This window comes from Sodiomyces alcalophilus (assembly GCF_042370955.1).
Source record: "Sodiomyces alcalophilus JCM 7366 unplaced genomic scaffold ACRALscaffold_3, whole genome shotgun sequence".
Taxonomy (NCBI): domain Eukaryota; kingdom Fungi; phylum Ascomycota; class Sordariomycetes; order Glomerellales; family Plectosphaerellaceae; genus Sodiomyces; species Sodiomyces alcalophilus.
In genome coordinates, this window is record NW_027263534.1 from 4,610,140 (window position 1) to 4,623,597 (window position 13,458).

Consider the following 13,458-nt stretch of genomic DNA (forward strand, 5'->3'; position numbering starts at 1 on the left):
GGGGTTAACTACGAAATCACTCTGAAATAAGGTCCTAATAGACTCGAGCCGACCCTATTATACGGGCCCCTTTACGGTATATTAAAAGAAGAGTTACTAATACTCCGGAAGACGCTTAACGACCTAATAGATCAGGGCTTTATATAAGCTAATAGCTTAGCGGCTACCGGGGGACGGCTTATTTATAAAAAAGCTAGGGGGCGGGCTACGCTTTTACTATAACTATAAAGCTCTAAACGCGATTACCTAAGAGCATCGCTACCCCCTCCTTTTAATCACTAAGACCCTACGTAACCTAGCTAGCCCTAAGTGGTTTATAAAGCTTAATATAGTCGCCGCCTTCTATAACATCCGTATAGCCCCCGGTTATAAGGGTAAAACGGCCTTTAGGACGCGCTTTAATCTCTTTAAGTAGCTAGTATACCCCTTTAGACTAAGCGGCGTACCCGCCACCTTCTAACGCTATATTAACTAGACCTTATAGGAGTTCCTTAACGACTTTATTACGGCCTATATCGATAACGCTCTAATCTACTTAAGTAGATCTTATAACAACTACGAGGCGATGGTCCGATTAGTGCTATATAGGCTTATAGATACCGGCCTAAACCTAGACCTAGCTAAGTTATCACGGCTATAATTCATCGAAGTCAGGGATAGCCTGAATAAGAGGGAATAATATATTTTAATAGTTATAAAGGGGATTAGATAGGGTATAGTGTTCGGAGATAGGTAGTCGAGTCGGCTCCGGGACTAGTATTATCCGGGTCGGTTTAGTATAGTGTGATAGGGAGGACCACCGGCGGACGGATTATAGTCCTAGGAATAACTTTAAGAGGATTCTATAAGGTTCTTAGAGGAGAGGCTCTGGTTATCTATAAATAGGGTGGGTAAAGCTAAACTCCTGACTTAGAGGTTTAGCGAATAATGTAACTCTTAATTCGACCTATTAGTTTATACTGCCTTTATAATTATCTTATAATATCGTTTTACTCTTTATATAAAAACCCCTAATATATTATTCGCTTAACTATTCTAACGGGTATAATAAGAATTAAGAGTTATAAGTATAACTCACCTCTACTAGTTAGCTAATAAATAACTATGCCTCCTTACACGCGCTTTAGCACTATTCCTCCTAAGGACGGAGATCACGAATCTATTCGTGAGTATACGCTATCTCCTAGTCCTAGAAGCGACACCACCACGCCTCTGCCTAGTAAATAAGAGACTATTATTCTGTAGGGCCCTTTAAAGCCGTAGCTAGAACCGTCTCTAGCTTAATATAAGCCTCTTATAGCCCCTTAGCGTAAAATATCCGCGGCTCCCCCGGTTAACACTATAAAGCCACCACCCTACCCTTAGTCGGATATACGTTTTAATATTAAGGAACTAAAGAACTATCCTCCGGATTAACTGCTTCCTAAGGAACTAGACTTCCTCCTAAACCACTATAAGGAACGTAAGCAGCGAGAGCGTAAGTTAGAGCGCCTAGAAGCTATTCGTTATAGCGAGGACCGAGATACTACCCTACCCCCTTATTCGGCGAACCATTACTATCCCCGAGGTAGTCGTGGCGATCTATTTAAGGTAAACCTTCCTACCCCGAAATAGGACGCTAAGTTATACGATTAGTTTAGAACCTTCGTGTAAGAGATTAAGGAACGCTTTTACCTTAATCTAGCTAGTTTTATAATAGAGGCGAAGAAGGTTTACTTTACCGCTAGTTATGTTAAGAGGAATACGAAGTCCTATTAGCGAGCCTACTAAAGGAGGACCTATAGTTCTTTAATAGAAGCGACGTGGGCCGAGCTAAAGGCCTTCCTAACTAAGTAGCTAGTCGATAGTAAGACCCGCGAGTTATTAGTTCCGGAATAGATCTTTTCGGAACGGACCTTTTAGTAACCCGGTTAGATCTATAATTAATTTCTTAATAAGTTAGATTCCTTATTTAATAAGGTGTTTACCCCCCTTCCCGATAAGTAGCGTATATAGTTTATTATATCTAAACTAAATAAACCTCTACGCGATTAAATTATTACTAGCATTCTGCCTAAAACCTTCTAGGAGCTAAATTTCGCGGTTTACTAGGCTAAGGTTATATTATCTCGTAAGGGTAAACCGTCTAATCGGGACCGCGGCTATTATATACCCTATAATTAGGGTTATAAGAGGAAACGCGGAACTAGTAGTAAACCCTTATTATCCTAAACCAGCGGTCCTTAAGAAGATTCGCCTACGCCCCCTATTACTATAACCGTGCTTATCGCTACTGCCCCTACCTAATAGCGGAATAACCCTAGCGGAACCTCGGAATTCTCGGGCCCTCGGAAATATTATAAATACAGAGATAAGGGCGATATTTAACCTTTTGACCCTTATTTACAGAATAGGCGGGCCGGCCAGAGTTCTACCTCGGCTACTAACCCTAATCAGGAAGCTATAGCCCCTAATTAACCCATTTTAGGTTAGATATAGGCCCTACCCTAAGCCCTATAGGGTTAGGCCTAGTATAGTATACCGTTAGAGTCGGACCCTCCCCCTAGTCTAGTAAGGGTAAAGCTTAATATATAACTAAACGGTGGATAGGACTATTAAGTTATAATTCCAGATAGCGCTACCGACTTTAATATTATCGATAAACGTGTAGTGCCCCCCGGTAAAATAATCACCGGACCTCCTAAGGAAGTTAGGTGGTTAAATAAGGAATATATAACCTAGATACTCGGATTAATTTTATCTATAGTTCGGATTATAGATAGTTAGAATCGTATACGGATATAGTATATAGAGTTATATATTATGGATTTAGGTAAAGACGGGTTAGAGGTTATCCTTAGGATCCCCTAGTTAACTAAGTATAACCTAATAGTTAACTAGGCAGAGAAGAGTTAGATGTTTCGGATTTCGAAGGAGGAGTTAAAGTTTATAGGTTTATAGAAGGAGTTAAAGAGGGCTATAAATAGGGCGAAGGTAACCGTTAGGCTCGTTAGGTCTTAGGTGGCGCGGGTTAGCCGTGTTTAAGCTTATATCTCGGAGGACACGACCACTCCTGCTCCCTTACCTAAACCACTACCTAAACCCCCGGCGGACCCCTTACCCGAGGGTTAAAAAGAGTTATTAGTAGCTATACCAGAGTAGTATTATAAGTTCTTAGATATATTTAATATAGAGGAGGCTAGTAAGCTACCTGGTTATTACTAGTAGGACCACGGGATCGAGTTAGAGGAAGGGAAAACGCCCCTATTTAGGCCGATTTATCTATTACCGGAGGAGGAGTTAGTAGCGTTACGGCAGTATCTCTAGGGTGCTCTTACTAAAGGTTAGATTTATTACTCTACTAGCCCTACGGGTGCTCCTATTCTTTTTATACCGAAAAAGGGTGGGAAGTTAAGACTATATATAGATTATCGGGGGTTAAATAAGGTTACTCGTAGAGACCGCACGCCGCTCCTATTAATATATAAGATTATAAATTGGCTTTTATTATTAAAGGTCTTTACTAAGCTAGACCTTAAGGACGCCTATTATCGACTTTATATATAACCCGGTAATAAATAGAAGATAGCTTTTAGGACTCGCTATAGATATTTCGACTACTTAGTTATACCTTTTAGGCTTACTAATACCCTAGCTAGTTTTTAACGGTATATTAACTAGGTATTAAGTAGGATAGTCGATACGATTTATATAGTTTATCTAGACGATATCTTAATTTATAATAAGGACCTCGAGGTTTATCGAGTATATATTAAGGAGGTTTTAGGGAGGTTAAGGGAGTGGTTATTATACGCGAACCTAGAGAAGTATATATTTAAGACTTAAGAAGTGGAGTTCCTAGGCTTTATTATTAGAGTGGATAGGGTTCGTATAGATTAGTCCAGGGTTAAGGCTATCCGTGATTAATAAGAGCTAAACTCGGTAAAGACTATCTAAATCTTCCTAGGTTTTATTAGGTTTTACTAGCGTTTTATTAAAAACTACTTAAAGATTACGGCGCTACTCTTAGACTTAACGAAAAAGAGTGGAGTAAAGGGAGTATTTATATTATCTATAAGGGAGAAAAAGGCTTTCGATGAGTTATACTAGAGGTCTTAGGAGGCTCCGGTTCTACGGTATTTCGATCCTAAGTTACCTATTCGACTAGAGCCGGATATATCGGGGTTTATTTTAGGGGCGGTGATTAGTTACTATATAGATCGGGTATAGTATCCTATCGCGTTCTTTTTAAGGAAGCTTAGGGGTACGGAGTTAAACTATTCGACTCTAGACACGGAGTTAATAGCTATTATTAAGGTATTCCGGTATTAAAGGCACTACCTAGCCTATAACTAAACCCTAGTAGAAGTTTTAACGGACTATCTTAATTATCGGTACCTAATAGATAAGCTAAAGATTAAGCTATAGTATACGCGATAGCTAGAGAAGCTATCGGTATTTAACTTTAAGATTAAGTATTAACCGGGAGCTTAGAATCCGGCTAATAATCTATCACGGAAGCTATAGTATATTTCCGATTAAGCGGACCTAGACACGGAGTATTAGAAGCCTATTAAGAGGTTTACCCGTAAGTTTATATTAAGAGTGGTGGAGAAGGCGGGCAGAGTACCTAGTATTTCCGAGGACTTATTACTAAGTTTAAAGGAAGAGGTGGCCGATGCCTAGAGGGATAATCCCTTTTATGTTTTTTTATCTAAGAAGGACCGGTTATCCGACCCGTGGTTAAGGGATAAAGAGGGCCTAATCCTTTTTAAAGGGCGTCTTTTTATCCTAGATATATAGGGGTTAAGGAAGAAGATCCTATAGGCCTTCTATAATAAACCCACCGCTAGATATTATATTTCCGGTAAATCGATTAAGAGGATTTCGGACTTATTCTATTAGGAGTATATATCCCGGGATATAAAGAAGTTCGTGCCTATATATAGGGTTTAGTAAAGGACTAAGGGGAGGCAGTATAAGCCTTATAGCCTGCTAGCTAGTCTTCTAGTTCCGTCTTATCTATTCTAGGAGATCTTAATTAATTTTATAATAGGTCTCCCTCCTATTAATTAGGGCCGAAAGAAGAAGGATATAATCCTTATAGTCGTTTACTATTATATAAAGTATTCCTTTTATATCCCTTATAGTAGTATACTAACCGCCGAAGGTTTAGTAGATATTATATAGTTAAGAGTCTTTAGTATTTACGGGTTACCGGATAGTATTATTTCGGATCGGGGTTCTTTATTTATAGGTAAGTTTTAGAGGACCCTATATAGTCTCTTAGGCGTCTACCGCCGGATATCCACTACGTTCTATCCTTAAACCGATAGGCAGACTAAGTATTAGAATCAGAGTATTAAGCACTACCTTTATAGCTATTACTCGCGGGAGCAGACCGATTAGGTAGATAAGCTATCCCTTACGTAGTTTACCTATAACACCCCGTAGTACTCGGTAATTAAGTAGACGCCCTTCGTGGCGTTAATAGGCTATAACCCTTATAGCCCTAATAATATCCGGCTACCTAAGTCGTTAGATATTAGGGCGGTATCCGCTAAATAGCGGGTAAAGCACTTAATCGCTAATCGTTAAGTAATAGAAACTTTTATTCGGAAGGCTTAAGAGTCTTATAAAAGGTTCTATAATATAGGGCAGACTTACTAGCGGTTTAAGGTAGGGGATTATATCTTAGTCTCCTTAAAAAATATTAAGCAGAAACGGCCTAGTAAGAAACTCTTAGATAAGTACCTTAGGCCGTACCGTATCAGGTTAGTTATTAGTTATTATAGTCACGCCTATAAGTTAGACCTCCTATAGTTAATAAAGATTTATAATATTTTCCCGATCTCTTTATTAAAGCCTTAGCGGTCTCGCGATAGTTAGGCTCCTAAGCCTATAAAGGTGGATATAGAGCTATTAGAGTCGGAGCAGTATAAGGTAAAGGAGATTTTAGCTTACCGGTTTAATAAAAAAAGGAGGCAGTATTTAGTTAAGTAGGGGGATTATAGGTATAAGGATAATACCTAGGAACTAAGGCGGTATATCCCGGAGGAACCTCTTTAGGAATATTATAATCGGTAAGAGGAGAGGGCGCGAAAAGTGCAGAGACTATTATAACCCCATAGGGTCTCGTTACTATCTTTATCTTTACTAACTTATTATATTATATTCTAAACGCTAAAAGAAAATAAAATAATAGTGCTTGTATAATATATAAATAGTGCCCGACTATATTAGACTATCAGATCCACTTCTTATCCTATGCCTATAAACTAACGAAATATTTCTTATCGTCATTATCGCTATTAGTCTCAACGCCGCTAACGACCCATAAAAGGTCACGGATTTAACGAAGGGCCTTCGTTTACTTATAGGACTCCCGAGCCTAGATATTATAGGAGGTAATTTAAGCCTCCGTAACTATATCCGCCTAACGATACTCGTATAAGCCGTATTAAAGCCTTAGTAGTTATAATGCTAGTTATTAGTCGATACCTAGCGTAGCTCTCCCTAAAGCTTATAGGCGGCACACTAGCAGAAAAGAGTTAGCACGAGTATATAAACGAAAAAGGGGAGAGATAACTTATAAGCTTTTTATCGGTGAATCCACCGTATCTAACCGTATCTATAAGCGCCTCTTAGAAAGCGACAGCGGTATAAGTAGTACAAAGATTTATCTAGGAATAGGTTAGTATACCGGGGCGGTCCACGCCGAGCAGGGAGCATAACTATACCTCTTCGTATTTTTTACTATTCTAGTCCTCTTAATACTAATAGTATTTAAACGATTATCGGCTAGAGTTACGGCACGAATAAAAGATAATAGGGCCTGAACTATCTAAGATAATATTAAGAAAACCCGAGTAGCACCGCTAACAGGGAGGGTTATAGAGGTCGCCCCCTATAACCACTTCCTAGACCGGGTAAAGGCCTAAGGGATCGCCGTTATTAAAAGGCGTAGCGCCGCTATCGCCCCCGTTAACCCCCGGACCTTTATTAGTAACGTTATTATTACCGTAGATATTATTACCTAGGGAGCTCTTACCTCCACTAAGAATAAACTTATTATCTTCGCTCTTATAGCTACTAATATAAAGGATACTATCGGCGCTACCCAATATAGTTATATCCCTATTATAATCGATCATATAATTATCGATATTATCGTTATCGCTATTATAGTTAACTAAACGTCCGACTAGAGTCTTCTAGTTAGCGGTGGACGGACTACTAGCCGAACTATTATCCGAGTCGAACGCTAGGAATAACCGTTCTAGTACTGCCTTAGCCTTACGGCCGACCCTATTAAGGGTATCTTTATTAGGGAGGGCTAGGCCCCTTATTTTAGTAGGAGTCGTAAGTAACTCCGTACTAGGTATAGCTAACCCCTTTATTTTAACGGGTATCTTAGATTAACTTATAAATAGACCTTTAGATAAGGCTATTATAATAGTTACTCGAATAGGTAAAGAAAAGAAACGGAAAATCATAATAAGCTAAGAGGACTAGCTAGGATATATTCTATAATAGTTACCGGACCTTAAGTGGAGCCTGCGTGGTTATTCCTGCCTACTCTACGATCTAGGTATACCTGCTATACTAAGAGTATACCTATAGTTTATTATTTAGATAATAATAAAGCGTCGCGTGCACTCCTTTAAGTCTATAGGCTTTATATTTAGCTAGGCGATACGATTATTCACGGATTATTCACGATACCTTTAACGATAATTTAAAGGCAGAGCGTTAAAGGGTTAATAAAGCTTTATTTAGGCTTTATCACGATAGTTTAGAGTTTTAGCGGAGATTAATCTTTATATTTAAATTTAGCTCTAGCTTTAATAAGTTATTTATAAAAAGCCCTATAATAGGATAGCTATAACCTAGATACGAATAATGGCTTATAAGCCAGAGGCCGGGTATAGGCTGACTTAAGCTATTCGTAGTCGGTTACCGTCCTAGGCCGAGTCGTCGCCTTTAGAGCTATATCCGGAGGATATAGGTTAGACGGGAGAGGGTCCTTATAAGGCCACCTAGTTAACTATATTACTCCTAGGGGTATAAGCACTAGAGGAGGGGGCGTGATATCACGGGTATAATTCGTCGAAGTTAGGGATAGATTAAATAGGAGGGAATAATATATCTTAATAGTCACGAAGGGGATTAGATAACGTGTGGTGTTCGGAGATAGGCGGTCGAGTCGGCTCCGGGACTAGTACTATCCGGGCCGACCTGGTATAGTATGATAGGGAGGACCACTAGCGGATAGATCGTGGCTCTAGGAATATCTTTAAGGGGATTCTATAAGGTTCCCGGGGAAGAGGCTCTAGTTATCTATAAAAAGGGATAGGTAAAGCTAAACTCCTGACTTAGAGATTCAGCGAATAATTTAACTGTTAATTCGACCTATTAGTTTATATTACCTTTTTAATTATCTTATAATATCTCTTTACTCTTTACACAAAAGCCCCTGATATAAGAATATAAGTTAGTCTTATAGTAGTATCTTAGTAGTATCGGGGCGGTAATAACGGGTTTTAATATCTAGAGTCGGTTCTAGCTATAGCTTTAAAGTATTAGTAGCGTATCCTTAAACATTATCGGGAGTGTATAATAGCTCTTAGTAGAGGCGGTAATAGAGTAGTTATAAGTTATAGCCCTAGGGGTGCCGAAGCTATAATATACTAACTTAGGATAGGCTTAAGGTCGACTTATAGCAGCAGTGGTATCCTTTAAGCGCACCGCTAAGCGTGCTTGCCCCGCTAATCGCCGCTATAATAATAACGCTATACTAGTTAGCCTAGAATACTAATTAAATTAGCTAAAGGGAATAATCGTTATCCTATTAAAGGTGGCCGTATATATCCCTATAGTCCTCTTATAGTAGAGTAAAGCTAATATAGCGTGATAGGGTCGCGAGTATAACGCTAATAGCGATAATACTATTAAGAGTAAAAATAAGGAGGAGGACGCCGAGACTAAGGCTAAGTAAAGAGTAGAGGCCGTTATAGTATATCCCTTTAGTGCCGCCAGGGCCCCGGCTTATAGGGCCCTAAAGTAAATACGAAAGTCTGGATTAGATACTATCTTTATTTCGTATATTCTATACCGGGCCGGTCCCGCTATAGGGTCTTTAATATATAGTTCCTTATAATTTCCAGGGCGATACGGAAGTCGTTTAGACGGCTAAGATATAGAAACTATTTTATAATTACTTTTACCTTTTCGGGGTGCTTTAGGGCGCCGAAAAGGTCTCCCCTAGTTAAGATCGGCCTCCCTATAGCGCTATAAAGGTCCCTTCGCGATTCTAGAATGGTGTTTTAGTACTATAGGATAATATATTTAGCTATCTCTGCCCCTCCGTCGCTATAAGGGTACCGGGTAGTAACGAAGCCAGGAACCCTCGCTTTAAAAGGGAAGGCCCTAAGGCTTAGTTTCTCGGAGCGGATCTAGGTAGGGATAGAGGTTTATGGTTTTAAGAGGCCTTTATACCTTTAAAGGTGCCTCTTATATAGGTTTTGATCTGGTATCGCTATAGTATAGGTCGGGTTCCGCGTAAACCCTATATATCGCCACCTTTTTTTCTACTCTTCTTAGAGGTCGGTATTAGGGTTAGAATTATTTATCTAGTTTTAGGCGGTAAAGGATTAAGCGGGCTAGGCGAGTACTTACTAGGTAATATAATAACGCCTCGGTGCTGCTAGGGCTCTCGTGGCGGCTTAGGTGCTAGCCAGGATAAGTCCCTTAGTTCCGGTATTTTAGTAATCAAGAGCTCTTTTAGCTATAAGGCGGGTAAGATATAAATTCAGGGGGGGGGGATAAACGTCTGTTTCTCCAGGATCCGGATCGGCGTGGCCTTATAGGCTCCCGTAATAGTCCTAAGACACTTATTTTAGGCCGAGCTTAGAGCTATAGCGAGGCTATAGCGGAGTCTCTCGGTGATTCTATAGAAGGTAGGGGCGTAGTAGGAGATATCTAGGCGGATTATAGCTGTATAAAGGCGTTAGGCGTCTACGAAGCTATAGCCCTAGGCTACCGTGGCGAGCCGGGTTAGGGCATAGTTCTATATAGCTAGTTTGCTCTGGACCTCCTTCCTATACCGTGAGAAATTTAGTTTCCGGTCTAGCTAAAAGTATTAGTATAATAAGTATAATAGCTATTTAGTGATTATAGTATAACTAAGATAGGCGGGATAAGGAGTATTTATATATAGTATAGAGAAATGTGTTTTATAAAGATATAATTAAAGATAATAATTATACTTTTTATAACCTATAATAGAATATAATAATAATAATAATAATAATAATACTATTACTATTAATAATAATAAACGAATATAGTATATAATAGCTAAACTATAATACTAGATACTTATATTATATCAAGTGGGTAATCGCGAAGAGTAAAGAAATTATTAGGATAAAGGCACTTAGTGGTTAGGCGTAATCATATATAAGTTAAAAGGTAGGGGGTGCTAAATAGTTAAATTAATCGCTAGCCTCCTTATCTTAAGGGCGGCTATCTATCCTTTCTTATACACGTACTGGCTAGCTTTAGTCTAGCATAGAAGTCTATTCTCCCTAATCGACCACTATCTATTAGCTCGTAGTAGTAACTCGACTTATATCTAGGTACCGACCACGTTATAGCTAGTACCGAGTTAGGCCCCGGACCGGATCTTCTCTAGTTATCTGTGTTGATATTATACTTATAATAAGTAATAATTATAATAATAATAAGTATAATATCTAAGTTAAAATAAACAGTATATAGTTATAGCTATATAACTAGACGTCTACTTTATAACTAGCTTAATCTATACTATAATACTATACGTATTATACGTGTATATATACTTAGCTTATTATATATATAATATAAATACACTAGGTATCGTAAATACGATATATTAGTTATTATTTAAGGTATTGACGTGGCGTGATAACCGTCGCGTAGGCTATTAACGTAATAGTCGCCACCCAATCTTTCAGGGTCTTCTACCAGCCCCGGATCCAGGAAGAAATCTCAGAAGTGGGTTCTTTACACGTTGGTGAAATAAGCAGTAATCCTACGGATCTACGAATTCAATAGTTATTTACTTAATTTTCCTCTCTTCCGCGCGTACAGCCCACTACTCGTAGCCTAATTTATTAAAAGGTTATAAGCCCGGGTTAGTAAAGAAGGAAATCTACTCTTTTCTACCCTTTTATTCTCTTCGAAATACTAAAAAGACTCCTGCCTTTTTAGGCCGTTTTTACTTATTTAGGCCGTCCCTTTATCCTCCCCCGGTTGTAGATCCTTATCCCCGACTATACAAAATGCCTTTATCTCCTGAAGATAGCTAATCGAATCGAACCGTTGATACCGATACCAGGGTTTAAAGCTCTTTATTCTTCCTAATACGGTTACTAAGAGCTATGCCAAGCTCTTTATTCCTGTTCCAGAAGAACCACACGATCGGAATAAGACTCTTTATTATAATCGGATATACTATTCCTTTATTTATAAAGGGACTTTTTAAAAAAGAAGAAAAATAACGAGTACATGGATTAAACATAGCTGCTTTTATGGTTATTATAGCTCCACGAATAATAGCTATAATAATCAAGCCACTTAACCTACCGCGCTGCCTATAAAAACAGGATATTATAACGCGGTATATAAGCTTTTAGTAAAAAGTCTGCCCGTGGAAATCCTATTATTCGCTTTATATAAGCATCGCTTTTCTTCGCGCCGCGAGATCTATAAACAGCTTCACCGTTTAGACCCACTTTTAGACCCACTTTTCGAAGCTAGGCTAATCTCAATCAGATCTTTAGCTTAGTATTCTTTATTTCTGTCCTTTATTAATAATATAATAAAGAAAAAGAAAAAAGAATAATCAAGAAAATAATAAAAACAAATCGTTAAATAACTCAGTTAATTCTAACTGAAATAAATACTTAAAAATATCGTTCTGCTACTTAGAAATAGCTAAATAAGAGACTATCCAGGGCGTCTCTGTCCGGAAGTTACAGGGCAGTTCTAGAATTAATAATAAAGATAATAATAATAATGCTAGCCATGATTTTAACTAGTTAGTAGAAAAGATTTATAAAATATAAGCAAAAAACAGTATTAACCTTAATCTGAATTTCTATATTAATAGCGGGGCTACGGCGTATATAGTAACCAATAAAAGACTCTTTTCCACTTATAATATAAAAAAAGAACGGTTTATTAGGCTTAGGTAAAAGAAATAAAAATATAAGGCGAAGGAGACTACGTGATAGAATTCAGGAATACTAGAAAGCTTCTGCTTTTAAAAGAGTGTCTTTATATGCCGTAAATAGGCACGAATATTATTAGTCTCTCTCGTCTTAATAGTAAAGCTCGCGGTCTTGCTAGAAATAAGAAGCTCTTATTATTTAATAATACAGAGCCCCTCTTTCTTTATACAACGGCTCGGCTTTATAACGGGCTATACTGGGCTATAGCACGGGCACTATCGTATAGGCGGATTAAGTCTTAGAAATTAAATATAATAAATACTAGAAGATATATAAAGAAATAGTTATAAAAAGGTATTTTACCTAAAGAATAGTTGCAAGACTTAACTAGAATGAAGAGGTTTTAGAGGTTTAAGGAACAGGTTTTAAAGAAACTAAATAAACAAAGAAATATAACAAAGTGGTTAGTTAAACTTTAATAAGGAAATAATGTAATAAAGAAACCTTAACCTCTTTAACCTTAAAAAGAGCTTTATAAACAAAGAGACCGTAATAACCGTTAAGGGACTACCTCTATAACTCAATACATAATGCTATGGTATAACAGAATAGGTTATATTAACCCTATTACCTTAAAAGGTCTCTATACTAATACTCTATAAAAAGAATATAGTATAATAAACGAAGAGTGAACTAAAATATAGAGCTATAATGCCTATAAGAAGAGTAAGTCTATTACACTTACAACTAAAGATTCAGTTAATAAATACAAAGACTTTTTATATTTAGAAAAGGTTTATATGGATCTTTATAGACCGATTACACCTCTTCCTTATAATAAAAAGAGTTAGATTTTGTTTATACTAGACCGTTCCACCCGGCTCCTATAGGCAGAACCGCTCTTAGACAAGTCTAAAACGACGGGTATAACAGCTATAAAAGAGTAGAAAGCTTAGGTAGAAAATAATAATAATAAACATCACTTCTTTATTAAAGAAGTAGATACTAACGGTAGAAAAGAATTCAATAACGCCTCTTTTAACGCCTTTTTATAAATATAAAGCATAATATAAAGCCACTGTGCACTTATACAGCTCAAGGCTCTATTAAACTAGTTATAAGAACTATAATAGAAAAGGATCCAGCCCTTCTTTTCCACTTAGGGCTACCTCGATACATTTAGGGTACAGCTATGCTTATAGCTGTTTATATATATAAGAGATCAGCCAATTCAGCTCTTAAATATAAGAGTCCCTTTAAG

At 37.7% G+C, this 13,458-nt stretch overlaps 1 protein-coding gene across 1 annotated transcript; it reads left to right on the forward strand.

Moving 5' to 3' along the window:
- Positions 1-259: 259 nt before the first annotated feature.
- On the forward strand, positions 260-3,645 carry ACRALDRAFT_2103453 (uncharacterized protein; the record flags this gene model as incomplete). The annotated part of the gene is made up of 2 exons (XM_071023134.1): positions 260-411; positions 3,588-3,645. Coding segments are annotated over 2 exons (210 nt in total), but the record flags the coding sequence as incomplete, so codon positions are not given.
- Between the last annotated feature and the right edge of the window lie 9,813 nt (positions 3,646-13,458).